At 57.9% G+C, this 27,155-nt stretch overlaps 1 protein-coding gene across 1 annotated transcript; it reads left to right on the top strand.

Annotated features, from left to right (window-relative positions):
• The first annotated feature begins 9,696 nt into the window (after nucleotides 1-9,696).
• SELENON (selenoprotein N) lies at nucleotides 9,697-26,723 on the top strand. Its single transcript, XM_041767517.1, has 13 exons — nucleotides 9,697-9,871; nucleotides 10,018-10,820; nucleotides 11,665-11,782; nucleotides 15,230-15,363; nucleotides 18,026-18,238; nucleotides 18,452-18,576; nucleotides 19,161-19,298; nucleotides 20,860-20,941; nucleotides 21,331-21,519; nucleotides 21,795-21,900; nucleotides 22,935-23,047; nucleotides 23,137-23,238; nucleotides 24,492-26,723. Exons 1-13 carry the CDS (start codon nucleotides 9,697-9,699, stop codon nucleotides 24,660-24,662), a joined length of 2,469 nt encoding a protein of 822 aa, XP_041623451.1. The 3' UTR covers nucleotides 24,663-26,723.
• The last annotated feature ends 432 nt before the right edge of the window (nucleotides 26,724-27,155 follow it).

The raw sequence follows: 27,155 nt of genomic DNA, 5'->3' as shown, positions 1-27,155 counted from the left end.
AGGCAGCATCCTTGAGACCCAGGCTAGGAATCTCACCTCTGCCTCCTTTGCTTTGGGGAGGGGACCTCTTCAAGTTTTGGGTAGGTGGGTAGACGGGGAAGGGCCAGCTCCAGCTACCCCACTGGGGCTCTGTCTTTGGAAATATGCTCATCGATTAAGGGGCACAGAGACGCTCAGCCCTCTGTGACTAAAGCTTAATCATATGCTAGTGGCAGGGCGGGCGGGGGGGGGGGTGCTGATGCTCTTTTTTTGTATCTAAAAATATCTGTTTGGTTCCCTATATTTGGAACAATATTTTGATCCTGCTCCTCCTGCCTCTTAAGACAGAGCTTTTCGAACTTGAATGTGCACCTGAATCACCTGGGGATCTCGTTAAAATGCAGATTCATATTCAGCGGGTCAGGCGCGAGCCCAAGATACTGCACTTCTAACAAGCTCCCAAGAGATGCCGGTGCTGCCGGGCCTCAGACCACACTGAGTAGCAAGGCTTCAGCTAACGGCCACTCCTTTGGTGTCTGCCCTCTATTTGCATCCACGGAGGGGGCGCCTGAGCAGTACGGTTGGTTAAGCACCTGACCCTTGGTTTCAGCTCAGGTCACGATCTCAGGGTTGTGAGATGGAGCACCCGTCAGGCTCTGTGCTCAGCGTGGAGTCTGCTTGAGATTCTCTCCCTCTCCCCCTACCCCTCCCCTGCTCTCTCTCTCTCTCTCTCTCTCTCTCTCTCTCTCTCTCGCTGTCAAATAAATAAATCTTTTTTTTTTAATGTATTTGCATCCATGGAGTTGTAACCTCCCCAGAGTGAGGGGCTCAGGTGTTGGCCTGTCATCTAGTGGTACCCTGACGGCAGAGGAAGCTCTGTCGCCCGCATCACCGGCCCCCCTGCCCCTCCAGCACAGTCTGGACAAGACAGGAGCAGGCTTGCTGGGGGCTGAGAACAACGCTGTCCGGTAGAACTTTCCATGGTGATGGAAATAGTCTACCTCCGTGCTGTCCAATAGGGTGGCCACAGGTGGATATTGAGCACTCCAAATGTGGCGAGTGCAACTGAGGAACTAAATAAATAAATAATAACTAAAATAAAATCTAAAACTTTATTTTCATCTTAATTACATTTAAACGGCCATGTGTGGTTACTGGGCACCAGTTTTGGACAGTTCAGTCCTAGGACCTAGAAAGCCAGGCCTCTGCTCACTGACTCCCTGCCCCACTGGCCCCTCCACCACCTCCCTGCAGCATTACAAATATCATCTTAGAACAAAAGATATTGAGTGGGGAGGCGAGGGTTCCCTTGAACATTCCTGGTTATTTTTATACTCATTCCAGCCTCTGCTTTCCACAACAGTCTCTGGTTTTGTTTTGTTTTGTTTTGTTCTCACCCACTGTGTATCTGCGGATCTGCAGGCATTGGGTCAAGTGGAAGACAAGAAAGGCAGGACACCAGAGTGCAAACCGTGGACCTGCCCTGTCCCTGGGCTGTGTGACCTTGGGCAAGCCCCTTAACCTCTCTGAGCCACCGCCTGTCTCTGTGGAAAGGGAGGGTGATTTGGGGGTTAATTGAGCTCCCCAGTGTAGTAACTCAATACATACAGTAATGGTTGTGACTGTTATTATGTGAATGCTCTCTGTAAACTAGAAAAAGCTGCTGTCAAAAATTCTTCTTTTTAAACAAAACGCTCTGAAACTCCGAGGAAACTACATCAACCAGGCCCAGGAGACAACCCAAGATCTCAAAGCAATAAATCTGCTGCTTTTCACATTGAGCAAGCATTTTGCCCTTAGCCCTGAATCTATGAAACTGGGAAACTGGAGTGAGGATCCAGGGGCTTCCTGGTTGGTGGTGGTGGCAGGGATGGGATGGGGTTGCTGCTCAGGCAGGGGCAGAGGGCTGAAGGAACATGCTGGGAGCTTGTCCAGATCTTAGCAGAGGCCCCCTGGTTGCCAGGGCGGGAGGTGAGGGGTGGCGATGGGGGAGGCCCCGGTGGTCTCTCCTCTTGAGGACATCCCTGGGGAAAGCTTCCTACAACTTTGGAAGAGAGGCGCGGCAGGTGACCCTCCTGCCCTGACCCTAAGGAGCCCCTTGCCACCAGGCACTGGTCCCTTGGGAGTTCCCCTGAGACCCCGGGCGCGGGTGGTTCTGCTTTGGCCCACAGAATGATCCAGGGCGGGGCAACCATTAGATCTGTGGTTCTCAGAGGATGGAAGCCAGGTCCGAGGCACCAGCAGCTCCTGGGAGCTTGGTAGAAATGCAAATTGTCAGCGCCACCCTCCGCAGACCCTCACAGGTTATGGGGCTCCTTGCTGCCTAGGCCACCGTTCCAGAACCCTCTAGGCTTTGTAATTCCACACGTGGCCATTAACCATCTCTGCCGGGGCAATGGGCAAGGTGCTGTAACCGTAAGCTTAGACAAGACTGAGACAAGGTCTCTGCCCCCGGGGAGGAGGGGGCTTCCAGGCCAGTGGCGGGGTGGGGGGTAGCACAGAAGTAATATGGGTGCAGACGGAGGTAAGTGCTGGGGGGCCACAGGCAGGGGACATATGAGAGTGATGGGGGGAGGCACAGGAGATGGGGTGGTCAGGGATGCCCTCGGGGAGCGGACCTGTGGGACAGACCATTCCAGGCAGTGGGAACAGCGGGTGCAAAGGCTCAGAGGTAGGAGGACGCACTGGCGGCCCTGAGAGCCATGGGTCGGAGCAAGTCGGATGGACCGGCCTCCATCCTGCAGGGCCTAGAGGGCCTGGGGGGCAGAGTCTGATTTTAATCTGAGCAGCAAGAAGCTAGGAAGAGGCTAAAGCAGGGCCACGAGATGACCTACTTTGCATTTTTGGAAGTTTCCTCTGCCTTCTGAGGGGCGAGGCCTCAGATTCATCTTCCCCTCACATGGGTCCCAGCGGAGACCATTCTCAGGTTCCTAAGCAGAAGCTTCTGAAACTGTCCCCCCGGAGTGCCAGAGAGGCAAGGGCCTCCTGCCATGTGTTTCCATGGCGCTCTGGACTCTTCCATGGGGAGGACATGGGAGACTTCAAGGCCCCAGAGCCTCTCCTTTGACCCTTGTTCCGGCAGCTTCCACTCCCCCGTGTTTCCTCGCTCTCGCCAAGCACGTCCAGCTGTGCTTTTGAAAATTGAAGCTGCTTCCTCAGATGGCCCTTCTCCTTCGCTAGCGTGTGTGGAACCGAGGCTGTTTTCTGGCTCCGGGGCCTTCTCTTTTCTCCTTGGAATCTTCTGGATCTGTGGCAGGCAGGATGCCAGTGAGTGCTGGATGAGCAGTTCCAGCCAGGAGATGGCCTTCCGTGGAGTGTCCTGCACAGGCCTGGCTCTCCCTGTGGCCCCTGGTTGCACCCCCTCCCCTCTGCCGTGTCACCTTTCCGGCACTGGCCGTAGAGCAAGTGACTTCACACATTCTCCCAGCATGAGGCACCCCCACCTATAGTCGCCATGTGGCCTTGGCCCCTTCCCTGTCCAAAGCTCCCCTGATCCCCCAGGGGGCCACCCTGAGTGCCACCACCCTCTGTGGCTTTGAGGATCCCGTCTACCCTCCCCAGGGAAGACCTCTGACCTGTTCCCTGACGTACCAGCTTCCCTCAGTGAAATCTCTCTAGGACCCTTCCTGCTGAAGAACAAACAAGTCCAACCTTCTAATCTCACCATCTTCCAGAGGTCAGGAGCTGTCTGTCTGCCTCCTCTCTTTCATCTTTGTCTCCACATCCTTGATTTTTTTTTCCTTGATCTTTCTTTTAAGGAAACCTTTCCTTCCTCCAGCTCAATCACTGTGTCTTCCTTCATTTGACTATTTTTTCCCCCATGGCTCCAATGTTTTAAATTAGTCCCATTTTTCCTTGAGCCTCTCTAAATGAACCCCTTTTTTTTTTTTGAAGATTTTATTTATTCATTTGAGAAAGAAAGAGAGCATGCACCCAAGCACAAGTGTGGGGGGTGGGTGGCTACAGGGGGACCGAGAGGGAGAAGCAGACTGCTTGCCTTCCTTGCCGACGGGAGCCCCACATGAGGCTCAATCCCACAACCCTGAGATCATGACCTGAGCTGAAATCGAGTGGTCACTCAGCAGACTAAGCCACCCAGGTGCCCCCAAATGAACCTTTTTGTTTTTTAAAGATCTTTTCTGGGGGGCACCTGGCTGCTTAGTTGGTTGAGCCTCCAACTCTTGGTTTCAGAACCCAAATCGGGTTCCTCACTTTGCTCAGGGTCTGCTTGGGACTCTCTCTCCCCACTGCACTCTCTCTCTCTCTCTCTCTCTCTCTCTCTCTCTCTGTCAAATAAATAAATCTAAAAAAAATAAATACATAAAAATAAAAAACTTTTTTTTTTAAGTAGGCTCCACACCCCACATGGAGCCCAAAGGAGGGCTTGAATTCAACGACCCTGAGATCAAGACCTGAGCCGAGATCAAGAGTCTGACGCTTACCCCAGGTGCCCCTTAAGAAAACTTTTTGACTGAAGTATGGTGTAGACACAGTCACATGTGTAAAGGTCACTAATGTGTCATGTGTACAGCTTCTGGAATGTTCACCTATGTACACATTCATGCAGCCTCCCCGCCATCAAGATAGAGACCAGTCCCAGTACCCAGAGAGCTCCCTCCTGCTGTCTACCAATACCTGCCGCCCCCGTGCTGGCCTCTTCCACCACCCACTGGTTTCAGGCATGTGGCCTTTGAATTCCCTTAGTCTTCAGATTATAGACCTTCCACTGAATTTTCTACCTCAAATTCATGACACAACTTAAAACAACTTGTGTCCTATATACAAGGGCCCTTAGGCTTCTCTGTCTGGTCATTATAAAGCCCTCTTCTACCCCTTTGTGGGTGAAGTGTGCAAGTAAGCACCTAGAGGCACCCTGAGATGTGCCCTTCCCGTGGCAGGTGACCAGCTCCCCCCACGCCCCCAGAACTCTGCTGCTTTTCAAACAGAGCAGCCCCCAGCCTCGGGCCCCCTCAGTTCCCACAGACCAGGAGCTCGATCACCCCAACCCCTGTTCCGTCCATGGCCCTGGCCACAATGCAGAGCAGACAAGAGGAGCAGAGTTCGGGGCAGTTGACTCAGCACCATCTTCTGTGCCCGAGACTAACCATTTGAAGGCCCCCAAATGTCCAACGCATTTTTTTGTGGCTTGCATGAAATGCAGCTGTCTTTGCATCTGAGAGCCTCAGCCTCCAGTCCTGAATGAGTGACAGGACTGGAGGAAGGGTGTTCTTATAATACGGAAAAACTCTTCTGGATTTGGCATTCGGTGCCCAGCACTCCAAAACTCCCACCCACCCAGAGAGACTCAGCCAGTACTCGTACCAGCCTGGTGATTCTCGACCCGGGCTGTGCATCAGAACCGCTGGGCTGCCAGGGACTCCAGTGGCAGCCGGGCCAGACCACCCAGGGCCCCTGTGTCCACGTGCTGGGAACACAGCCACCCGTGTGGACAGAGCCCTGGGGGCCTTTCGTGACCCCAGGGAATAAATCTCCCTGCCTGGACAGGATGAGAGCCTAGCCAACGACTGTCGTGACCCCCACAATTAATCTCTTTTCACCAGCCCTGTGCCTGTGAATCCAGCCAAAGCCCCTCAGCACTCGGAGGCACGGCCACATCTGTGGCCACATACCAGCCGCCGAGGCCACGCACACCAAAGGCCTCTTTTCTCTCCCTCAATGATCTCATTGAATCCTGTGGCTTTAGTGTCATTTATAGGCTGGTGACTCGCGAGTTTATGGTCCCTATAGCTCACAGCTGCAGACTCCTGCACACACTGCCTCCCCGACACTGCGTTCCACGTGGCGGCTCGGGGTCATGTCCACACAGCAGCCTGGGCCTCCCAGGCTTTCCCACCTCGGGAACCACACCACTGTCACCCCAACTCGTGCTGTGGGCCACCCGGCCCAGGGCCCCCCAACGTCTTTGGGCTGCAAGACTGATGCAGCCTCCTCACTCCCTCTGTCTGCTCCTGCTTCCCTCAGTCTGGTCTCGACCCAGAAACCAGAAAGCTCTTTAAAAAGTCTCAACTTCATGGGGGGACATAATTTATATCCTATAAATTCAACCATTTAGAGTGTACAGTTCATGTTTTCATAGTATGTACACAGGTTTGTACTAATCATCATTTCATTTTAGAACATTTATACCCCAAAAAGAAGCCTTGTGCCCGTTAGCAGACACTCCCGACCCCCACTCCAGTCCCAGGCAACCACTAATCTACTTTCTGTCTGCAGATCGGCCTTCCCGGACCTTCCATATAAGCGGAATCCTACAATGTATGTGCGGTCTTGGTGTCTGGCTTCTTCCTAGCAGTGCTTCGTTCCTTTTTATTGTCAAAAAACATCCATTGTGCGGATCTGCCACATTTTGTTTATCCATTCATCAGAGGAAATTTGGGTTGTCTCTCCTTTTTGGCTATTAGAAAGGTCTTGCTAAAGACAAATCTGGGGGCACCTGGGTGGCTGTTGGGTGTCTGCCTTCAGCTCAGGTCATGATCCCGGGGTCCTGGGATCTAGCCCCACATGGAGCCCCGCATCGGGCTCCCTGCTCATTGGGGAGTCTGCTTCTCCCTCTGCCTATGTCTCTGCCTCCCACTCATGCTTGCTCACTCTCTCAAATGAATGAAATCTTTAAAAATAAAATAAAGACAAATCAGGTAACTACACTGGGATTAAAAGGCTTAATTAAAAAATGATAAAAGTGGGGATCCCTGGGTGGCTCAGCGGTTTGGCACCTGCCTCTGGCCCAGGGTGTGATCCTGGAGTCCCGGGATGGAGTCCCGCGTCGGGCTCCTGGCATGGAGCCTGCTTCTCCCTCTGCCTGTGTCCCTGCTACTCTCTCTCTCTCTATCATGAATAAATAAATAAAACCTTTTTAAAAAATGATAAAAGTAAAAACAAGTGACATGTCACTCCCCTGCTTAAAACCCATACGATGGGTGCCCATCATATCTAACCGCAGCTTGTTGCCATGGCCCACAAGGGCCCTGGGGACAGGGCCCGGCTGTCAGCAGCCCTCCCTGCGTCACTGCATACAGCCCGCCCTGCCCTCATCGGCTGTCCCCAACACACCCAGTCTGCTTCCACCCCAGGACCTCTGCACTTGCACCTCTGCCTGGAACGTGCTTCCTTTTGCTCCTCAGGAGTTGGCCTCTTCTCTCCATTCGGGCTGCAGGGGAGAAACCATTACCTCCTTGGGCTGCCTGCCCCCAGCCTGCACCACTCTGTGCCACCTCGTCTCACCCCTTCACAGTTACCACCATCCAAAATTATCTCCTCTGTGTATTATCACCTCTCTCCTCCTGCTGGAATATTTAGCTCCAAAAGTGCCTCGCCTGACTCCACTCCTCTGTTCCAGGAACCTAGGCGAGTTCCCAGCACACAGTAGGTCCACAGCTTGTTAAGGGGCCCACGTGGCCCAGGCAGGCAAAGCTACTCCTATAGCAGCACCAGAAGCCTCCTTTTGCCCCCAAACTGAATGCTGGTCCTGTTATTGGCCACCAACACGTTAGGAGTTGGATTTAGAGCAAATAACCCCCCCCGCCCCCCGGCCTGCCCAGGTTCCTAGAGATAGAGGAGAAACACAAAACCCCGCACCAGATGGCTTTCCTCCTCCTGGAACCCCAGCTCATCATCCTCCTGGAGCTGGAGGAGGAAACCCTACTCTGATCTCCCCGGAGAACAGCACAGGCCCCTCTGCAGTGAGTGTGCCCCAGGGAGACAGCAGGCTGAAGCAGAGAGGGTGCTACTGGAGGGCAGGCAGGGGTGGGGGGGGGGAGGAGAGAGAAGGAGAGAGAGAACAGGCCAGGGTGGGAGACAGTGACCCAGGCCCCAGATGGAGCGCCTGGGGTGTCGGCACCAATCCCCGCGGTGCAGGGGGGCAAGTGTGGAAGCCAAAGCTCCTCTGCCTCAGGGACAGAGCAGGGAGGGTAAGGACCCTCCCTCAGCAGTCAAGTCTGATAGGCACCTCCGTGGCTGAACGTCCCGCTCTTGGGGTCACTCTGTCATCTTGAGGACAGAGTCCAAGCTTCTCACCAGTTGCTCAGAGTGCCAGCCTGTCCCTCCAGCTTCCTCTCCCTTCACACTACCTTGGGGTCCCCCCGCCACTCAAATCCTCATAATGCCATAGACTTGCATTGATTTTCATGCTACCAGGCCTTTGCCTCTGCTCTTCTGCCCCTGGAATGATCTTCCCTTGGTGCTCTGACTGGTGACCTCCTGAACTCAGGCCTGGCTAGACTTTCACTCCATGAAGTCTCTTCTCGCCCCTCTTGACAGTCACAGGGACCCTCCTTTGCATACATCCCTCTGTCTCGGGCCACTTACATCCGGGGACGGGTGTCACAGTATCCACTGACTTGTCTAGAAGAGCAGAGATGCTGTTTTTCTTTTCTGGTGGATCCCCTATGCCCAGAACCAAGCACAGAAGACCCACCATAAATATTTGTTGAATGAGCGTAGGAATGATTTCCCTGCTAACCTGGGAGCTCCTCAAGGACATGGCCAACATGCCACTTATTTTGATGCACTTACCATTTGCTGCTAACCCAAATACTACCCTTGCTCAGAGTCAGGGCTCAGAGACAAGGTACTAAAAACCCCTTGTAGGGCCACCACTGAGCAGAGCTATCCTGCTGGCTCAGTTTCTCAAGGGCTTGCCTTGCCCAAGTCCTTGGTTTGGAGACAAAGTTCCACCAGTGGGACACCTAGTCCTGCTCCATGGCCAAAGCCCAGAGCTGTCTTCCCAGACCTGGGTCCCAAGACTGATCCTTTTCCCAGAGGCTCACTGGCCTAAGTCTTAGAAACCCACTCCTCCTCTAGCTCCCTCCCAACCCCAGCAGCCCATGTCCCCAGCCCTGGGCCACAGAGACCAGTGGGGGTATCTGTGTCTTTAACAAAAGCCAAGTGTAATAAATAAAATCATTCTGGCAAAGAAAACTTCCCTCATTTATTTTCCAGGGGCCTTGACTCATCAATCTTCCCCTCCTAACCTGCTTTGTGCTCTGTTAACTTTGCTTCCTGATAGAGAATTTGGTTTTCTAATAGCATCTGTCATACGCAGGGTGTCCCCAAACATTAGTGGTAATGAGTTGGAAGTAGCAGAAGCCTTCAGAAGCCAACAGCAGATGTCAGGTCCTCAGTGGGTCCCCCAAGGCTCTGGGGCCAGAGCACTGGACAAAAGCTAGGTCCAGAGCCCGCCAGTCTCGATCCCTGGGAGTCGCTCATCCGGAAGATGCTGGAGTGCCTACCATGTGTCAGGTCCTCTGTGGGCTCCGGGAAGTTGGGGCCCTGCCCACAGGGTGCTGTCGTGGCTGGTTATCCATGAAGCGCAGAAGTGGTGATGGAAGGAAGTCCTCACCCCCAAGCAGCCAGCTGGGCCAGTCCCTGGGGGGGCAGCAGGGCATGGGATGTGGACTCAGACAGACCTGGGTGCATAAGCTCCGGCCCCTTAATTTAAAAACGAGGCAAACGATGCTCACCTCACGGGATTGCTCGAGAACAAATAAGAGCATAAAGCACCCAACACTGGGTCCAGGTCATGGTGGTGCCCGACACCTGCTGAGCCCCTCCAACACCTCGGACCGGCAGGTGCACCGGGGCCAGGGTTGGCGGTGACCTCCCAGGAGGGGCCGCTGCTCCCTGGGCGCCGGGGGCTCCGCTCAGTGCCCCCTCCTGGGAGAGGCAGGGCCGCCCCCAGCTCCTGGGGACCTTCAAACGATGGAGGCGGCCCCAGGGGGAACCAAGGCCTCGGACGCAGGAACCAAAGGTAGTGACAGACCCAAAGGATTTGTTTCTCCAAACTCCACGCGCTCCGATCGCCGCGGTTGTCCTCGGGCTCGCCGGGAGCTGTTCCTAGAAGGCTCCCTCCTGCGGCCGTGCGGGTGCGGTGCGGGTGCGGTGCGGTGCGGGTGCGGGTGCGGTGCGGGTGCGGTGCGGGTGCGGGTGCGGGTGTGGTGCGGGTGCGGGCGCGGTGCGGTGCGGGTGTGGGTGCGGTGCGGGTGTGGGTGCGGTGCGGGTGTGGCGGGTCGCGCCCTCCAGGCCGCCAGCCCGGGTGGGTGCGCTCCTCCTGGGTGCGGTGCGGTGCGGTGGGTGCGGTGCGGGTGCGGTGCGGTGCGGGTGCGGGCGGTGCGGGTGTGGTGCGGGTGCGGGGCGCGGTGCGGTGCGGGTGTGGGTGCGGTGCGGGTGTGGGTGCGGTGCGGGTGTGGCGGGTCGCGCCCTCCAGGCCGCCAGCCCGGGTGGGTCCCGCACCGCGTCCCCGCAGGGCCTCGCCGCCGCCTCACCCGAGGCCGAGCAATTCCGCGGCAGCTCAGGCTCCGGGGTCGCGGGCCCGGGCGGCCGGGGGGGGGGGGGGGGGGGGGGGGGGCAGCTCCCGCCCGGCAGGCGGCGGAGCAGCGAGGCCTCGGGTTCGGCGCCTGCAGACGCGGAGGCGGGGGGGCGGGGGCCTCGCTCTCGTCGGCCGCCCGAGGGCACCGGGAGGCCCTCGAAGCCGCTCGGAGGCCGACGCGCGGCAGGGCCGGGGGGCGGGCGGCCCGGAGTCCCCCCCCCCCCGCCTCGCTGGGCGCCCGCTGACGCCGCGGAGCCCGCCCCGCCGCCGCCGCCGCCGCCGCCATGGGCCGGGCCCTGCACAGCGAGCGCCCGCCGCCCGGCCCGGCCCCGGCCCCGGCCCCGGCCCCGGCCCCGGCCCCGACCCCCGCCCCCGCCCCGGCCCCGCCGCGCCGCCGCCCGCACCCCGCCGCGCCCGCGCCCTGGCGCTGCTCGGGGCCCTGCTGGCCGCCGCCGCCGCCGCCGCCGCCGCCCGGGCCTACGCGCAGCACAGCCAGGCCCAGGCCGCCGCCCGGCAGGTCCGGCCCGCGGGGAAGGGAGGGCGCGGGGACGGCCGAGGGCCTGGGCTCTGGGGGTCGGGGCGGCGGGGGGCTCGGAGGGGCTCGGAGGTGGGGGGCTGGGGGGCTCGGAGGGGGCGGGGGAGAGGGGGGAGGGGGGAGGGGCTCGGGCTCGGAGGAGCGGGGGTCGGGGGGGGTCGGGGGAGGGGCCTGGGAGGGGCGGGGGGTCTGGGGGGGCTCGGAGGGGCGGGGGTCTGGGGGGCTCGGAGGGGGCAGGGGAGGGGGCGGGGCAGGGGAGGGGCTGGGAGGAAGGAGGAAGGGGAGGGGGAGGCACAGGTTGAGGGTAGAGGCGGGATGGACGGTCAGGACGGGTGGGCCGGGGAGGGTAACAGGAAAGGGAGGGAAAGGGTCTGGGGGTGGCAGGTCCGCTGCAGGGAGTGCGAGGCAGGGCCTGGGGCAGACGGAGGGGCGGTCCAGACGGTCCAGACGGGTGACTTGGACCCTGGGACTGAAGCTGGGACGGGGGGAGGGCCTGGTGGTGGCCCCGGGGAGTGTGCTGGGACAGTGCTGAGGGGACAGGAGAGGACACAGGGGAAAGAATGTGAAATGGGGATGGGACCAGATAGTCCCACATCGGACAGCCTTGGGGTAGTGGACAGTGGACGAAGGAGCAGAGTGAAGCAGGGACCAGCAGGGACAGGCTGGGGGCCTGGGGCTCTGGGATGATGCAGAGGTGACATTTGGATGGGTGGACCAAGTGTTGTGAGAACTCAGGAAGAAGGTGGTGGGAGCTGCCCCCTCCGCCTGTTTGGGACCCCAGCTGGTATCCAAATGGTGCTCCATGGAGTCCTTTCCTCCCAAGCAGGAGTCAGCGCTGAAGGCCCTGGGGACAGAAGGCCTCTTTCTCTTTTCCTCCTTGGACACAGACCGGGATATGTACATCAGCCCCGAGGAGTTCAAGCCCATTGCTGAGAAGCTGACAGGTACCAGGAGAGGCTGGGGTCCCGAGAGGGGGGCACCCCAGGCATGGCCCCTAGCTTCTCAGCCACTGTGTCTGCCCTGAGCAGGAGGGCCACCTGGAGAGGGGGATGGGGGTTCCTGGCAGCCCTGGGGCTTTGACCCTTTCTAGCTGGCAGTTTGGGTGAGCTGCTCTGGCACCACCACCTGCGCATGTTCTCAAGTTCTCAAGCGCAAATACTAGGTGACATTCCCTGACCGCCCCTAGACATGATTTTAAGCACTTCATGTGAGTTATCTCTTTAATCTTCACAGTGTCCTGTGAAATAGCCGCAGTCATAATTCTCCTGTTTATAGTTCAGGAGACTGAGGCACAGGGAGGAGCAGGACTAGGATTAGAACTCGGGCCATCTGGCTCCAGATCCTGCACCAGTTCACAGGTTTGAGGATTGGAGAGTATCTGCAGAGTGACCAGTATACAGTAGCTGATCAGTAGACAGGAGCTCTTACTAGTATTACTAATTAGTAAATTCTGCGTAGGTGTTATCAGATTCCTAGCCCATCCTGGCGACCCATTTTTACCTAGTTGTAATCAGTGATTTTTTTCTTATAAAGATGAGATGCTGAGCTATTCTAATGAATTACTAAATGCTTCTCTCACTGTCTCACCAGCACCCCAGTCTCTGTCGATTTCTCTCCAACTTCTTTTTTTTTTTCTCTCTCTCTCCAACTTCTTGTGACATTTCTTGAACTTGGGATCTTGTTATCAAAATTGCCAGGTGTAAGTAGGTCAATAGATGGGAAAGGCAAAGAAGAGATGCCAGCTGCTCTCAGGTGAGTGAGCACCAGAGCACAGTGATGGGCTTTCCGTGTCTCAGGCTGGGTCGGGTAGGTCGACCACTTGCTGGCCCATGACCACAGTCCCTGCCAGAGGAGGAGGGTCAGATGAAAAATGTGAATTTGCTGGAGCAGACATGGGTCAGTGCCTCTCAGTGGCATTCAGTTCTGCTGTGAAAGCAGATGGAGAGGTAAACAGGTCGGCCTCGTGTGGATTTGCTTTGACCTCTTATTCCGCAAACACTTCTCTGAGCATCCACACGGCCGCTTCCTTGTCCTCTTTTATGGACAGAGAGAGTGAGTTCCTTCATAATGACTTGTTGGACAAGCTTGCTGGGCTTGAGGGCGCTTTTAATTTTTTTCACATAAATCTTTTTCTCCATCAGGGGAAGATATCCCCCCCACCACCACCCTTACCACTTAGGCCACTAGGAGTGCAAAACTGTTTTGGGAAAACAAAACATAAAATAAAACAGAGCCCAAAACATCAAATCTATGCAAGAAACAGGAACAGTATGTCTAGTTGGTACAGTTATGAGTGTTTAATTTTCTTTATACCATAAAAGATTTACAAATTGTCTGTCATGAGTTACTTATAAGTCAGGAAATAAAACTTTTTTATGAAAAAAAACTAAAAGGCCATAACAGGCTGGACACTGTTATTAATAGTTATCTGTGATAAGAGCAAAATAATCGAAAAAGCAAGGCAGACTCATAAGCTTGCACATTCCAATTGTTCCCTTCCTCTGAGGTTTGCAGATTGCTCTTTGGAAAGTTTTGCTGCATTGGCTTACAAATGCAGAAATAACTGTGATCCTTCAGAACAGGGCTTTGCATCACGGCTTTGTAACAGGGCTTTAATCAGGGGCGTCCCGATTAAAAGGGCAGCTTCCTGACTCTGCCCCTTAGGATTCTGACTCAGTGGGTATGTGTAGTTTAAAAAGGCATCCCAGGGATCCTTGGGTGGCTCAGCGGTTTAGCGCCCGCCTTCCCCCCAGGGCGTGATCCTGGAGTCCCGGGATCAAGTCCCACGTTGGGCTCCCTGCATGGAGCCTGCTTCTCCCTCTGCCTGTGTCTCTGCCTCTCTCTCTCTCTCTCTGTGTCTCTCATGAATAAATAAATAAAATCTAAAATCTTAAAAATAAATAAACAAAAAGGCATCCCAAATGAATCTGACCGATTCCCGTTGAAGAATTGCTCCAAATGCTTCCAGTTGGCCTGTCAGTCAGTTCGCCAGCAGATGCCACACGTCATCTCTGTCCCACGAACCTGCCCAGGGACAGCAGGCATGATGAGCCCTGCCACTGCCTCACTCCTTGGAGGGCCCCTCCCTTCCGTCAGTCGTCCCTCTTGAAATAGGCTTCATTTCTCCCTACAAATTCGTCGTGACTCCCTCCACACTGAAAGGTCTCAGTCCTGGCCTACCTCCAGCAGGAAAAGACCTGAGAAATCAAGTTCGGCCACTGGCACTCCAGCCCCTCCTTGCACAGCTGGGGAAACGGGGTACCCAAAAAATCAGGGACAAGCGAGTCTCCTCTCTTCCAAACTGGCGTTCTTGAGGGCATTGCAATCTGTCTCAGAGCGTATGACCCCAAAGGTGGTGTCGAAAATGGTTCTGTTTCTTGCTTTCATTCCTTGTTCTGAGTGACTCTCTGACAAGCGTTCATTTCTTCATGACACCCCCCGACAGGGACACGCAGGGCAGCATGGTCTTGATTTCCCACATAGGAAAACCAGAGGGGCTGAGTGATTTGCCCCAGATCATCTAGGAAAGGGGACTGACCTCAGCCTGGAGCTGGGCTGACCAGGCCCAGCTGGTGGGTTCTCCTCTCTGAGCCCCAGACAGCAGCTTCTCTCTGGTGCTGGGATCCCGGCCACTGGGAGAGGCAGCTGCGTGCCCAGATGCTGCCTTTGGCGGGCCCTGCACCAAGTTCATCTCCGACTGAGCTCACAGAACCAAGGGAAGTGGGACAACCAGCCAGCCTGGCCTGGTGGGAAGAGCACAGGGTGGAGTCAGAAGAATTTAGTCTGAGCCCTAGCTCCATGGCTCCCTGATCCTGAATCCTCCAGTACTAGTCACACAGCTGAAGTTATCACAGGTTCACTCCACCAGACCTGGTGCTAACACTACGTGGATTCTCTCATCCAATCCTCATAACAAGCCACTGGCCAAACATCACACAGCTGGTGAGGAGTGGGATTTGAATCCAGGGCATTGGGGTCCTGAGCCTTTAAGGGAACAGAATCCCTGAAATCACAGTGCCCTCGGAAGAGGGTCATGGTTGATTGTGGGTTTAGAGTAAAACAAGCCTGGGTTTGAATCCTGATTCCCTCACTACCAAGCTGTGTGACCTTCGGGCAGTGACTGCACCTCTCTGAGCCTCCACTTTCTTATGCGTAAAATGGAACTGGTAAAAATGTTACTCTCTGCCTCTCAGGACTACTGTGAAACTAAAATGTGATACTTATTGGTTGCTACTTAGATAATTGTTAACTGTTACTCCAGCTGTAGCCTGGCTCCCTTAAATCACCTTCCAGTAGAGGGGAAGGGGGGAAGATGGGGGCTGGACTTTCTCAGAGAAGAGAGGCCCTGCAGCCTGAGGGCAGGCCCCGTCTCCAGCAACTGTGTCTCCTAGGGTCAACTCCTGCGGCCAGCTATGAAGAGGAGGAGCTGCCCCTTGACCCCAGTGAGGAGACGCTCACCATAGAAGCCCGATTCCAGCCTCTGATCCCAGAGTCTATGACCAAGAGCAAAGATGGGTTCCTGGGGGTGAGTCTGAATGGGGGGCAGTGGAGGCTGCCCACAGGTGGGACCAGGGATACATGACTGTGCTCACTCACCTCCTGAGAATAGGTCTGTGCTCTGTTTACCTTTCCTTCTTTCCTTCCTCCCTTCATCAGCTGCCCTCTGTGCCCCCAGGGTGCCAGGCCCTGAGGGGTCCAGAGGCGAGTGTGATGCTGACCCTGTTGCCGAAGACACAGTCTGGTGCAGGAGGGATAAGCATGAGCCCCTAACCCAGATGGGATCTGGGCTGGCTTCCTGGAGGCAGTGCCATCTGATAGAGACAGCAGGAGGAGGGGGCTCAGCCAGGGGAGGCAGGGCTAGAAGGACCTGGTCAGAGGAGGCAATACGTGCCCCGGAGCCGGTGGTGAGGCAGGTGCCTCACGTAGGCTCATTACCCTCTGCAAGTCAGTTTTATTCCCCAGGCTGTGAGTTTCTCGAGGGCAAGGCCTGTGACTCATACCTCTGTGCTTCCTCAGGCCCCTGGCACCTGACAGGTGCTCTGCTGAACTCTGATCAACCAGACCTGAGGGGCAGGGGGTCATTGGTGGGGGAAGGGCACCTGACAAATGCTATCCTGAGCCGCCTCACCCTGGCCTGAGGCCCCGTGGCCCAGGTCTCCAGCCCGTCCTGGCACCGAGGCATCGCACAGCCTGTCTGCCCTTCCCGCCCTCCTTCCTCGGCTCACGCTGGTCCAGCTCCTCCAGATGTCCAGGCTTTCTTCCAGCCGTGAGCCTTCTCACACGCTGTTCCCTCTGCCAGAAGCAACTTTTCCTCTTGGCCCGGCCCGTACCTACTTGGCCTTTCCATCTCCCCTGAAGTGCCACCTCAGCATGAACAAAGGTCTGGAGGCTGGAAGTGCCAGGCCAGTCGTGAGGCCAGAGCGCTGGTGCAACTGGACCCAGAGCACGTGGGACACGGGCAGGGGCGTCCCAGTCAAAGGGGCTGGAAGGGAAGTCGCCAGACTGCGGAGGGCCTGGTCTCCTGACTTTGGCCTTCCTGCTGCAGCGGCAAATTACCAGAGCGGATTCTAAATGGGAGGGTTCCCTCGTCAGACGCTTGGGGGCTGGGGAGAAACGGGAGACAAGAAGACCAGTTCTCGGGAGGGACGAGGAGGTAGGCCAGGGAGGCGGTGGTGATGGAGAGGAAGGACGGCCTAGAGGATGCCGGGAAAGGAAGGAAGACAGGCCATGGCTACTAGTGGAAGGAGGGGGAGGGACTCAGGCTTCTGGATGGTGACCAAGTGTGGGGTGGGCCGCTTGCCCCATGGGGCCCAGAGTGGGGAATGGGTCTGCTGAGGAGCTAACGAGGTCAGTCTGGACACACGGAGATTGCAGCGCGAGAGGATGTCCCGAGAGACAGTCCAGGAAGCGAGTTGGAAACAGGTTTGGCCTTCCCCACACGACCTGGGTAGGGAACGTCAGCAGTGACAGCAGGTGGTTGCAGTTGTCTGAATAGACGAGTCCCCCACCAAGCAGTAAGAACCCCGCGGGACTGGCGGGGTGCCAGGGCCCAGCCGCACTTACAGGGAGGACGGGTCAGGACAGCGCCCCAGAGAGCGCAGGCTTCCCTTCGAGGGGGGCTCCCCTGCAGGCTGCCGGCCTGTGGGCAGGACCTGGCAGGCAGCTGGCTCAGGCTGGCCCAGCACAGCCGGCCCTGCGCCGTCAGCCCTGTTGGGGGGTAGCTCTGAGAGCCTACTCCTCCCAGTGCACCTGGCCCCCCACCACTGGGGGGGGGTAGGTAGAGAGGGAACCTGATGCTATTCTAGAGCGCCCCCGAAGGTGCCAGGCCCTTGCTCTCCTGGTGGCTGGGCCCCCTGCCTGTGGTGCAGGGGGGCAGGGAGCGGCTGCTGAAGGTGAAGCTTTTTACCAGAGGCCGTGCCCCGGGTCCTGGCTTCGTGCTCCACGTGTGCAGACAGACAGGTCTACACAGTCTCACCCTCATCCGTGTCAGCTCACCAGACAGAGAGGGTGCCCTACAGACCAGGAAACAGCTGAGGGACGCCAGGCAGGCCAGGTCCGGACCAGCGAGGTCCAGGCTACCCTAGAAGTGGGTGCTCTCTGGGGATGACTTTCCTTCTCCTTCTCTGAGGTCACATCCTGCTCTTTACCCCAGAAATTTCCCCCAAGAGGTGGTTACCACTTTTCTCCTCAGATTTTTCCCCAAAACCTCAGTTCCCTCAGTAGGACATTAGCCCCAGGAGGAGACTTGGAGAGAAGTCTAAGGAGAAGGAAGGCTGGTGGAGGGGGTGGCAGGTGGTGGCACTCAGGGCTGCCGGCTGACGTGAAGGAGGGAGGGAGGACCAGGCGCCCGTGAGGCCTGGAACCGTGCGAGTGGGCTTGACCAGGGAGGGAAGCGGCAGGCAGAGCCCTGCTCAGAGCCCCCCACACCGTGTCAGCCTGGGCTGGGCCTGAGTGGGCCAAGGAGGCGCTGCTTCTTGGGCTGGGGGCAGAGGCGGTGGCGTGCGCCTTGGCTCTGGCGACATAGTGCCAGGCCTGTGGCCATCACCGGACAGAAGCACCCTTGGGTCTTTCTGCTCCCTTTAGCTTGTGGGCTGGCTCGGGGCTCAAGGGAGACCTGCATCCACCCACGGGATGGGGCCCCCCACGTGGTTCTCAGCACCCTAGAGTTTCGGCCTTCCCCTGCCCAGGTCTCCCGCCTGGCCCTGTCCGGCCTCCGCAACTGGACCACCGCAGCCCTGCCAAGCGCAGTGTTTGCTGCCCGCCACTTCCGGCCCTTCCTCCCGCCGCGGGGCCAAGTGGCGCTGGGAGAGCCCTGGTGGATCATCCCCAGCGAACTGAGCGTCTTCACCGGCTATTTGTCCAACAACCGCTTCTACCCGCCACCGCCCAAGGGCAAAGAGGTGAGGGCTGCCCCTGGTGAGCCCTGGGGCCCCAGCACGGCCCCCCTGCGTCTGCTCTGCACCCGGACCCCCAGGGCCAGGCACCCACCTGCTCTCCTGCCTGCCTCTGCCCACCCCCTCTCGGACCCCGGGCCTGCAGGCCCAGAACAGCTCTCCCAGGGGGCCGGGACCCAACAGGCCAGCTCGGGTCTTCACTGCCCTCCCCCGCCCCAGGTCATCATCCACCGGCTCCTGAGCATGTTCCACCCTCGGCCCTTCGTGAAGACCCGCTTTGCCCCTCAGGGGGCCGTTGCCTGCCTGACAGCCATCAGCGACTTCTACTACACTGTGATGTTCCGGTGCGTACTCCTCAGAGCCCCCCCGCCCCCTGCCCCGGGCCTCTCAGCGCCGGGGACCCCAGGGAAACATGGAAGGGCACAGCACCGTGAGGCCAGGGCCTGCCTGGAAGCCCCCAGTGCTACCACGTACCACCCCCTGGTCTTGGGCAAGCAACGTTGGCTATCTGGGCCTCAGTTTCCTCATCTGTGGGTGGGGTGGTGGTGACTTCCTCCTGGGAGCAAGGGGAGCATGGAACATGCTTAGCATGAGGATGGTGGCTGTGACTGTTACCCACCCGGAGGGGACGTGTGAGAGCTGTAACACCAGGTCACACACACCCTGTGGAGGCTGTGAGGGCTCAGAGGAAGGTTGGCCAGGCAAGGCCTCTGGAGAAAGCCATGTGTGAACCAGGCCCTGGGGACAGGCAGTGCTCTGAGGGCCTCGCAGCTTCTCCTTGCCCCCATGTTCTCCTTCCTCCCCTTGCCCAGCCCGTCGTCCTCAGCACGAGAGTCTGGCCAAGGGTTCCCCAGCTTTGGCATAAAAGCAGCAGGGTGGGCCATGGCTCAGCAGGGGGCTGCTCCCAACCTGGCTGCCTTCCCCCCAGGATCCACGCCGAGTTCCAGCTGAGCGAGCCGCCTGACTTCCCCTTCTGGTTCTCACCTGGCCAGTTCACCGGCCACATCATCCTCTCCAAAGATGCCACTCACATCCGAGACTTCCGGCTCTTTGTGCCCAACCACAGGTGGGAGCCTTGGCCCCAGCCCGGCCCTGCACCCCACTCCACCCCCCAGCTCTAGAAGCTCAGGCGCAGGGGCCCAAAGGCCCCTTCTCTCTGCCCTGCCTTTAATCCCCAGAGCCACTTCTCTTGGGAAGGGCCTGGAGCTGACCCAGGAGGAGGCCACCTGAGGTCAGCACAGGTGGGTCCATTCATCATCTGGCAACCGTGTCCCAGCTGGCCTAGACCGCCAGCTCTGTGCCAGGGACCCGGTGCAGCAGCCACCAGACCCTCCCCAGAGCTGGAGCCTTACACCCTCGTACTGCTGACAGACCACCCACAGACCCATAGCCACAGCCTGCACCTGTCACCCAAGGGGAGGGCTGGTAGGTGGGGAGGCACTTGGCTGGTCTGGGTCCAAGAAGCCTTCCCAGAAGAAGAGACATCTATGCAGAAACCTGGGGGGTTAGGAGGGTTAGCCAGGCAAAGGGAGCAGCACATGGAAAGTCCAGCAGACCCTCCCCTGCCACCACAGGCCCTGAAGGGCAGAGGGAAGGGGCCTTTCGGGAGGGCTCCATGCCAGTTGCCTGGCTGTGTGTCCAACCTGCTCAGTGTCAGCCTCTTGTCAGGGGAACAGGGGACCTAGAAGGCCTGGCTTCACGTCTTTCCAGATTCCTCCCTCATAGCAAGTGGTTGCATAGTGGGTCTGAGTGACCCAGGACAGGGACAGGGACAAGACCTTGGCTGGGAGCTGGGAGTCCCATAGTTAAGTCTCCACCATGGCACCTCTGAACTGCGTGGCTGTGGACAAGGCCTTGGCTGTCTCTGAGTCTCAGTTTCCTCATCAGCTGGTTGGGAGGATGACTCTTGAGCACCAGGGAAGGGATGGTTGGGTTAGCCTGGGGAGAGAAAGTTGCTCCCAGGAGCAGGAGTGGTTTCCTCTCCCTCTCCCTAGCAAGCAGGCGCCCCCCACGCCCCTCACCCCTGCACAGGCTCAGCCCATGACACATCTGCCTCCACCCCAGGGATGGAGGAGGGGTTCCTGGATGGCAAACAGGGCAGGGGCAAACGACCAACCCCAGGACCAGCTGCTCCTGAGCCTGTGTCTCAGGACCTGGCCACCCTGCTCACCCCGCCCAAGGTGCTTAGTTGCCGGTCCTGGGGCGCCCTCGTGTGGCCGACCTGCAGACGGCACCTGGTGGGGCCCGCTCCCTGCCTGAGAGGGAGCCGGGGCCAGGCTTTCACTCCTGCCCCTCTCTGTGTCCTGGGGGAGGCACTGATGATCTTTCTGCCTCAAAGAACCGTGGGAAGCGCATGAGACACGGATGTAAAGCCCTGTGTGAACCGTAAAGGGCTGGGTCAGTGGAGCGTGATGTGGTTGCAGTGACTTCCGAAGAGGCAGCCCAAGGACAGAAAAGGACCCGGGCTCTGCAGTCAGAATCCCAGTGGCCCCAGGAATTTGGGTTCACCTTGCCACGCCTCGGTGTTCTCATATGTAAAATGGGGAGGTTGTGTGCCCTCAGAGAGAAAGTTTGACCTGGGCCTGGGTGATAGTGTTTTGCCCTGATCACCGTCTCCCTGTCCCCAGGTCTCTGAATGTGGACATGGAGTGGCTGTATGGGGCCAGTGAGAGCAGCAACATGGAGGTGGACATTGGCTACATCCCCCAGGTGAGCACACGAGTGGTCCCTACCCGGGTCTGGACGCAGGATTTGGCTGCGGGGCAAAGAGCCTCAGGCAGGCCAGGGTGAAGGACAGAGGTCCTGGTGAGCTGAGGCCAACTGTCCCCAAAGCCAGATTCTGGAAAAACACCTGATCCTGCACAGAAAACCCAACAGCTGCCATTGGCCCTCAGACTGCTTCCTGTGGTAGAAGGAGCCCTGGTTGGACACTGGCTCTGTCCCAGACTCACTGCAGCCTTGACCAGGCCCTGCCCTTCCTTGGGCCTCAGTTTCTCTACCTTTGCAATGGGTGGTGTACCTTTGAGGGTCTCTTAAGGATTCTTGCCCATCTCTGAGACACCCTCACTGATGTCATCCCCCACTGACCCCTGGCCCAGATGGAGCTGGAGGCCACAGGCCCGTCGGTGCCCTCCATGATCCTGGATGAGGACGGCAACATGATTGACAGCCGCCCACCCTCAGGGGAGCCCCTCCAGTTTGTGTTTGAGGAGATCAAGTGGCAGCAGGAGCTGAGCTGGGAGGAGGCTGCCCGGCGCCTGGAGGTGGCCATGTACCCCTTCAAGAAGGTGGGGTCGGGGGAACAGTGGGTGGGCGCTAGACTCCAGGCTGGGTACAGGGCTTGCTGCTGAGGCCACCTCCCTGCAGGCCTGGCCCGCACCAGTGGGGCCTCTCTTGTGCCATTCAGAACTTGGCAGGAGGCATGCTGTGGCCCAGCAATACCCTTTCTTGTACGTGCACATACACACACACACACACAGCACAAACACACACATCACACACAGCTCCTGAATAGGACCCTAGCCGCACCCAGTAGCTTCTCTCTGTCTCCCCTTCACCCCAGGTCACCTATCTGCCATTCACCGAGGCCTTCGACCAAGCCAAGGCCAAGAACAAGCTGGTGCACTCAATTCTGCTGTGGGGGGCCCTGGATGACCAGTCCTGCTGAGGTGAGGGAGACCCCACCAGGCTGAGAGGATAGGGGGAGACATTACACCTCGTAGGGTGCAGGAGGCCCTGAGGCCAACAGGACTGTCCTGTTGGAGCACAGGGGGCTTAGGAGAGTTCTGTGCTGAACTCAGAAGAAGCTGCTGTTCACAGCAGGAAGAGTCCAGCTCAGTCATTTTCATCGTGGAGACCTCGGCTAAGTGACTTCCCTCCCTGAGCCTTGGTGTTCTTGACAGTGGAGGAGGGGTAACATACTTCCCTCCCAGATCTGTGAAAATGGTGGTAAAAGTGCCTGTGCTTGTGAAGTGTTGCACACAGCTCAGAGAGGAAACAGTGCCGGGGCCAGCCACACATTCACTTATTCAGAAGATTCCCCCAAAGATTTTGGGTGTCTGACAACAGATATAAAGATGAGTACAACAGTGCACCTGCCCTCATCCAATCAGCAAACATCGTGCCGTATGCCAGGTGCTGGGGGTCTTCTAAGTCAGAAGTCAGTCCCAAAGATGGGATGTGGTCCCATCCTTGGGGAGCACAGCGTGTGTGGAAGGACAAATGTGGTGTCACACAGGGCAAGGTCCAGGGTGGCACAGACTCTGTAACTGGGAAGCTCAGGGAAGGCTTCTCAGAGATAGTGACTGGAGGCTGAGACTTTGAAGGAGTAGAAGCTCATCAGGTGACAGGAGGAGAGGTGTTTTAGGTAGAAAAGTCTGTGCAAAGGCCCTGGGCTCCAGAATTTAGCGGCTTTAAGGGGCTGTCGTTGTTCCTGGCTGAGGGTCTCTGGGCCGAGGCTGTCATTTGTCTGTCTCCCCCACCCGACACCAGCCCGGCCCCATCTCAGCCTAGGACCCCAGTACATCACGATTGTAATTACAGCCCCCCTCCATTCAGCACCTACTCTGTGGCAGGCTCCTTGAATCTTATCCTACTGGCGCGCACAGACCGTGCGGCCGCCCAGGAGGCTTATCGCCGATAGAAGACCCAGTAAGACGTGGGGGTGCCTCTCACCCTTCCGGCCTTGCTGTTCCCTGAACAGGTTCAGGGCGGACTCTCCGGGAGACTGTCCTGGAAAGTTCGCCCATCCTCACCCTCCTCAACGAGAGCTTCATCAGCACTTGGTCCCTGGTGAGGGAGCTAGAAGACCTGCAGGTGAGTGGCAGGTGGGAGGGAAGAGCTCATGGGAGCCTGGGGGACGGGGCCAGAGGCTGAGGCAGCAGGTGTGCCACCTGTCCCCACAGAACAGCCAGGAGAACCCAGCCCACAAGAAGCTAGCCGGCCTGCACCTGGAGAAGTACAGCTTCCCCGTGGAGATGATGATTTGTCTGCCCAACGGGACTGTGGTAGGCAGCCCCCAGCCCCTGCACCCACCTGGGCCCTGCAGGCAGCGTGGGGCACCACGTAGAGACCTCATCGTGCTTCGGGGCTGGCTCCACGACTTCCTGCCACTCTCCCAGCCAGTCTGAGCCTCAGCTGTCCCCATCTCTAAAATAGCAACTGTCGTGCCCACCCTGCTGGCCTCACACGGGCTGGCACTCTCTCCTACTAGAAGGGGGACCCCAACAGCTCTTTGGGGACTGGGCAGCAGTGAGCACAAGCTAGCAGCAGAACGGACAGGAACCCGGCCTGGAAGGGAATGCTCTCCCTGGACCACTGTGGCCAGCTCAGGGATGGAAGGAGGAAGGAGGGGCCAGGCCTTGTGGCAAAGCAGAGGGGACCAGGGGCACCCAGCCGTGCTAGGGTGCAGGACCCTACCTCTCCCCGGGGAGGGGCGCTATGAGCACTCACACACGTTCTCTCTGGGCCTTGCACAGTTTTGGGAGATGGACAAATCACAAGGGCTGATTTTACAAACAAGGAAACTGAGGCTCAAAACAGGCCAGAGACTTGGGGAAAGTTGCACCGCTAAGAAGTGCAGCTGGTTTTGAAGCCGGGCCCACCAGCGAGCCCGTCTCATGCCCCTGACCCTTCCTGTCCCCAGGGACGGTTCATATGGGACTGAAGGCCAGGAAGGGTAGTCAGCTTCCCCAGGCTCTTGAGCAGGGGGGCAGGGGGGGGCAGAGCTGAGGGGGGCCAGGGAGAGGGGCACCGGTGCCCTGGCGCTCAGCTCGGTGGAGCCGGCCCTGGCGGGGCCCCGGCATAGGGAGCAGGGCGGACAGAACTTGGCCTGGGAACTGCGCTGTCCCACTCGGCCATTTGTTTCTTGGCCCGTGTCCTGGGCACCTGCCCTTAAGGAGCTGAGCGGCCTGCGGGGGGGAAGCTGGCATGGGGTAGGTGGGCGTCACGGCGGAGGGGAGTGTGGAGTTCAAGGGTCACGGGAACAGAGAAGAGGGGCTGGGGGAGTGGGGCGAGGGGGGAGGCGTTGGGTTCTCGCCAGTGGGTGAGGCGCAGAGGAGCTCTGCAGGCAGAGGGCCCTGGGTGCCCAGAGGCGGGAGACGGGAAGGGCCGGGCCCTGGGCCGGGTTCTGTCCCGCCTGTCTGCCATCTGCCTCGAGCGAGGACAGTCTGAGGCCCGAGTTGGCCCCTTCCCCCAAGAGGGCAGGAGCAGACAGGCCACGCAGGGGCCCACTGCTGTCCTCACCCAGCCCCTCTCCCAGGTCCACCACATCAACGCCAACTACTTCTTAGATATCACCTCCATGAAGCCCGAGGATGTTGAGAACAACGTCTTCAGCTTCTCGTCCACCTTCGAAGACCCGTCCACGGCCACCTACATGCAGTTCCTGAAGGAGGGCCTTCGGCGTGGCCTGCCCCTCCTCCAGGACTAGTGTCCCGTCCCTGAGAGGCCAGGCTCGAGGTGGGGGGCTGGAGGAAGGGCCCCCAGTGCCGAGCACCGACCCCGCAGGCGCAGAGCCAGCAGTCCTCATACCCCTGCCACTCCCAGGCTGCCTGTGGGATCTGAGGGCAATGAAGGGGTAGCCCCCTACTTTGCCTTGGTGATGGGAGGACTACCCACGTGGTTCTGGAAGCTGCTCAGGACACCAGAAATGGGGCCTCAGGTCATCTCCCTGGACCTCACTCACTCAGGCACATAGTTCAGGTACCTGTGGGGTGAAGGTCAGTGGGGAGTGGTGCTAGGAAAACAGGGCCACCTCTCTCTCCTTACATTTACCCCCTCCCAAAAGAAACATCAAGAAACCCTGGACTAGGGGCTAAGGAGGGGTTGCCAGGGAAGCACTCTTGTTCAGAGCCTTCTTCCCGGCTGCCCTCTTCTGCCTATTGTCCCCAGTGGGGTCAGCTTCAGCTGGAGACCGCCTTCTGGAGGCTCAAGGCAAAACCCTCCTTCAGGAGAGTTCCCTGTACCTAGGAAGTCCCCAGACCACTCAATCCAGCCTAACAGTAGGACCCAGCACCTGTTTCAGGACTTGCTGGAGGCCAGCTGCCTGGAGAGGTTCACTGTGAAGTAGGCTTCTGCTCTTAGCAAGAGAGTTCACCGAGGGGTTCCTGAGGCCCAGGGCCAAGGCACCCCCACCACCTACCCCACCAAGGGTCACAGGACTAGTAGAGCCAGCCTCCTGCCCCTCAGACCCACAGAAGTGTAGCTCAGCCAAAGAACACAGCCTCCCCCAGAGCCAGGGCTGGCCCTGCTGTCAGGGCAGCCCAGACCAGCTTGCCCACCCCCCAAGTGGCTATTGGCCCTCCTTGGCCTCCCTGAAGGCCTTGATCTACGTCCTCAGCCCTGACCACAGCCACAGCCAGTCTTTTTTTTATACATGCAGAACAGTGTTTTTATGTGAAGTTTCTCACAGTTTGTAGGTATTTTTGATAACCCTGACACTGAGGAGAAAGAAGGGGCAGTGTCTTCCCGCAGCAGCAGCCCCATGATGGCTGGATCTGAAATCCTAGATGGGTCCAGCTTGATGTCTTTGCAGCTGCACCTACGGGAAGAAATATTCCTCTCTTTTCTTCCAGCTTTTTAAAAAAGGTCAGTGTACCCCCAACCCTATCCTTGTCTTCCACTCAGGCCCATGAGAGATCCTTGGGCCTTCATGAAAGCCTTGGAGCCAAGCCTGCTCCCCAAGGCCTGCCCCACAGGGGCTCTCTCTTAAACCTGGGAGGGGAAGGCAGACCTTTCCTCAGACACACTCCCAGGCCTCCCACCCTGAGTTCTCCTGCCTGCCACTGAAGTATCCATACTGAGCCTTTTCTATCTGGGGCACTCTGTTAACATTACTTGTGTTTTCTCATTTAATCCTCACAACAAACCTGTGAGGCAGATATTAATTGTTCCCATTTTGTGGATGAAGAAACTGAGTCTCAGGGAAGTGAAGGGACGTGCCCAAGGTCACTAAGTGGCAGAGTTGATTTTGGAGTGGTTTGGTTTGCACTGCACCCCCAGATCCCTCCCCTGCCCATTTTAACTGAGGTGAAAAAAGAAAGCCTTTCAGACCAAAATGCCTCACTCCCCTCTGATCTCCAGACCAAATGAGGTTCAAGCCAGCAAGCTCAGCCAAGTTCGTGTCCTTCTGGGAGGCTGTGCTTCCACTCCCCTTACTGGAGGGAGGGCACCTAGGTCTGTCTCTGCGCTTCCAGGCATGGGTGGCCACAGCCAGTCCCATGAGCCACACAGAGGCAGCAGAGACTCTGCTTCGATGCCCAGCAGGCTCTTCCCCTTGTGCAGGTCCAGGAGGGCCCGCCCCACAGTGAGCAGTCCTTGTCCCTTGTAAGGCACTGATTGCTTTGGCTTTCTCATCTTCATCTCATACCTTTTCCTGTCCCCCACTGTGCCTTGAAGCTCATGGTGGGGGAGGGCCTCCAGCCCCCTCCTGCTACCCATCTTGTACTCCCCTCCCCTCCCCACTCGTCCTATAATAAAATTGGAGAGACTAGGATGGTTCTCAGTGCCTTTCCTTTGAGCGGGTTATGGGTCAGTTCTATCCTCTGTGGAATTGGCTCGGCACATGGGCAAGGGAGCATGGCTGGAAAGTCTTGGGGACTATCTTTTCTGTCACTAGAGGGGTTGAGTGACATTCTTTTTTTTTTTTTTTTTTAAGATTTTATTTATTCATGAGAGACACAGGCAGAGGGAGAAGCAGGCTCCATAGGGAGCCTGGTGTGGGACTTGACCTCAGATCCCAGGATCACACCCTGAGCCGAAGGCAGACGCTCAACTGCTGAGCCACCCAGGTGTCCCTTGAGTGACATTCTTAAAGTAACTTTGTGATAGACCTAGTAGTAGAACTTACTACTGTTTTTAGAATGGTGAGAAAGATTCTGAAGTTCATTACCCATTGTCTTAGAAGCAGAGCCCAAGAGGCATT

This window comes from Vulpes lagopus, chromosome 8 (assembly GCF_018345385.1).
Source record: "Vulpes lagopus strain Blue_001 chromosome 8, ASM1834538v1, whole genome shotgun sequence".
In the NCBI taxonomy this organism is placed as follows: Eukaryota; Metazoa; Chordata; class Mammalia; order Carnivora; family Canidae; genus Vulpes; species Vulpes lagopus.
The sequence above is the reverse complement of the archived record's forward strand: the minus strand, read 5'-3'. Positions and strand labels throughout refer to the sequence as shown.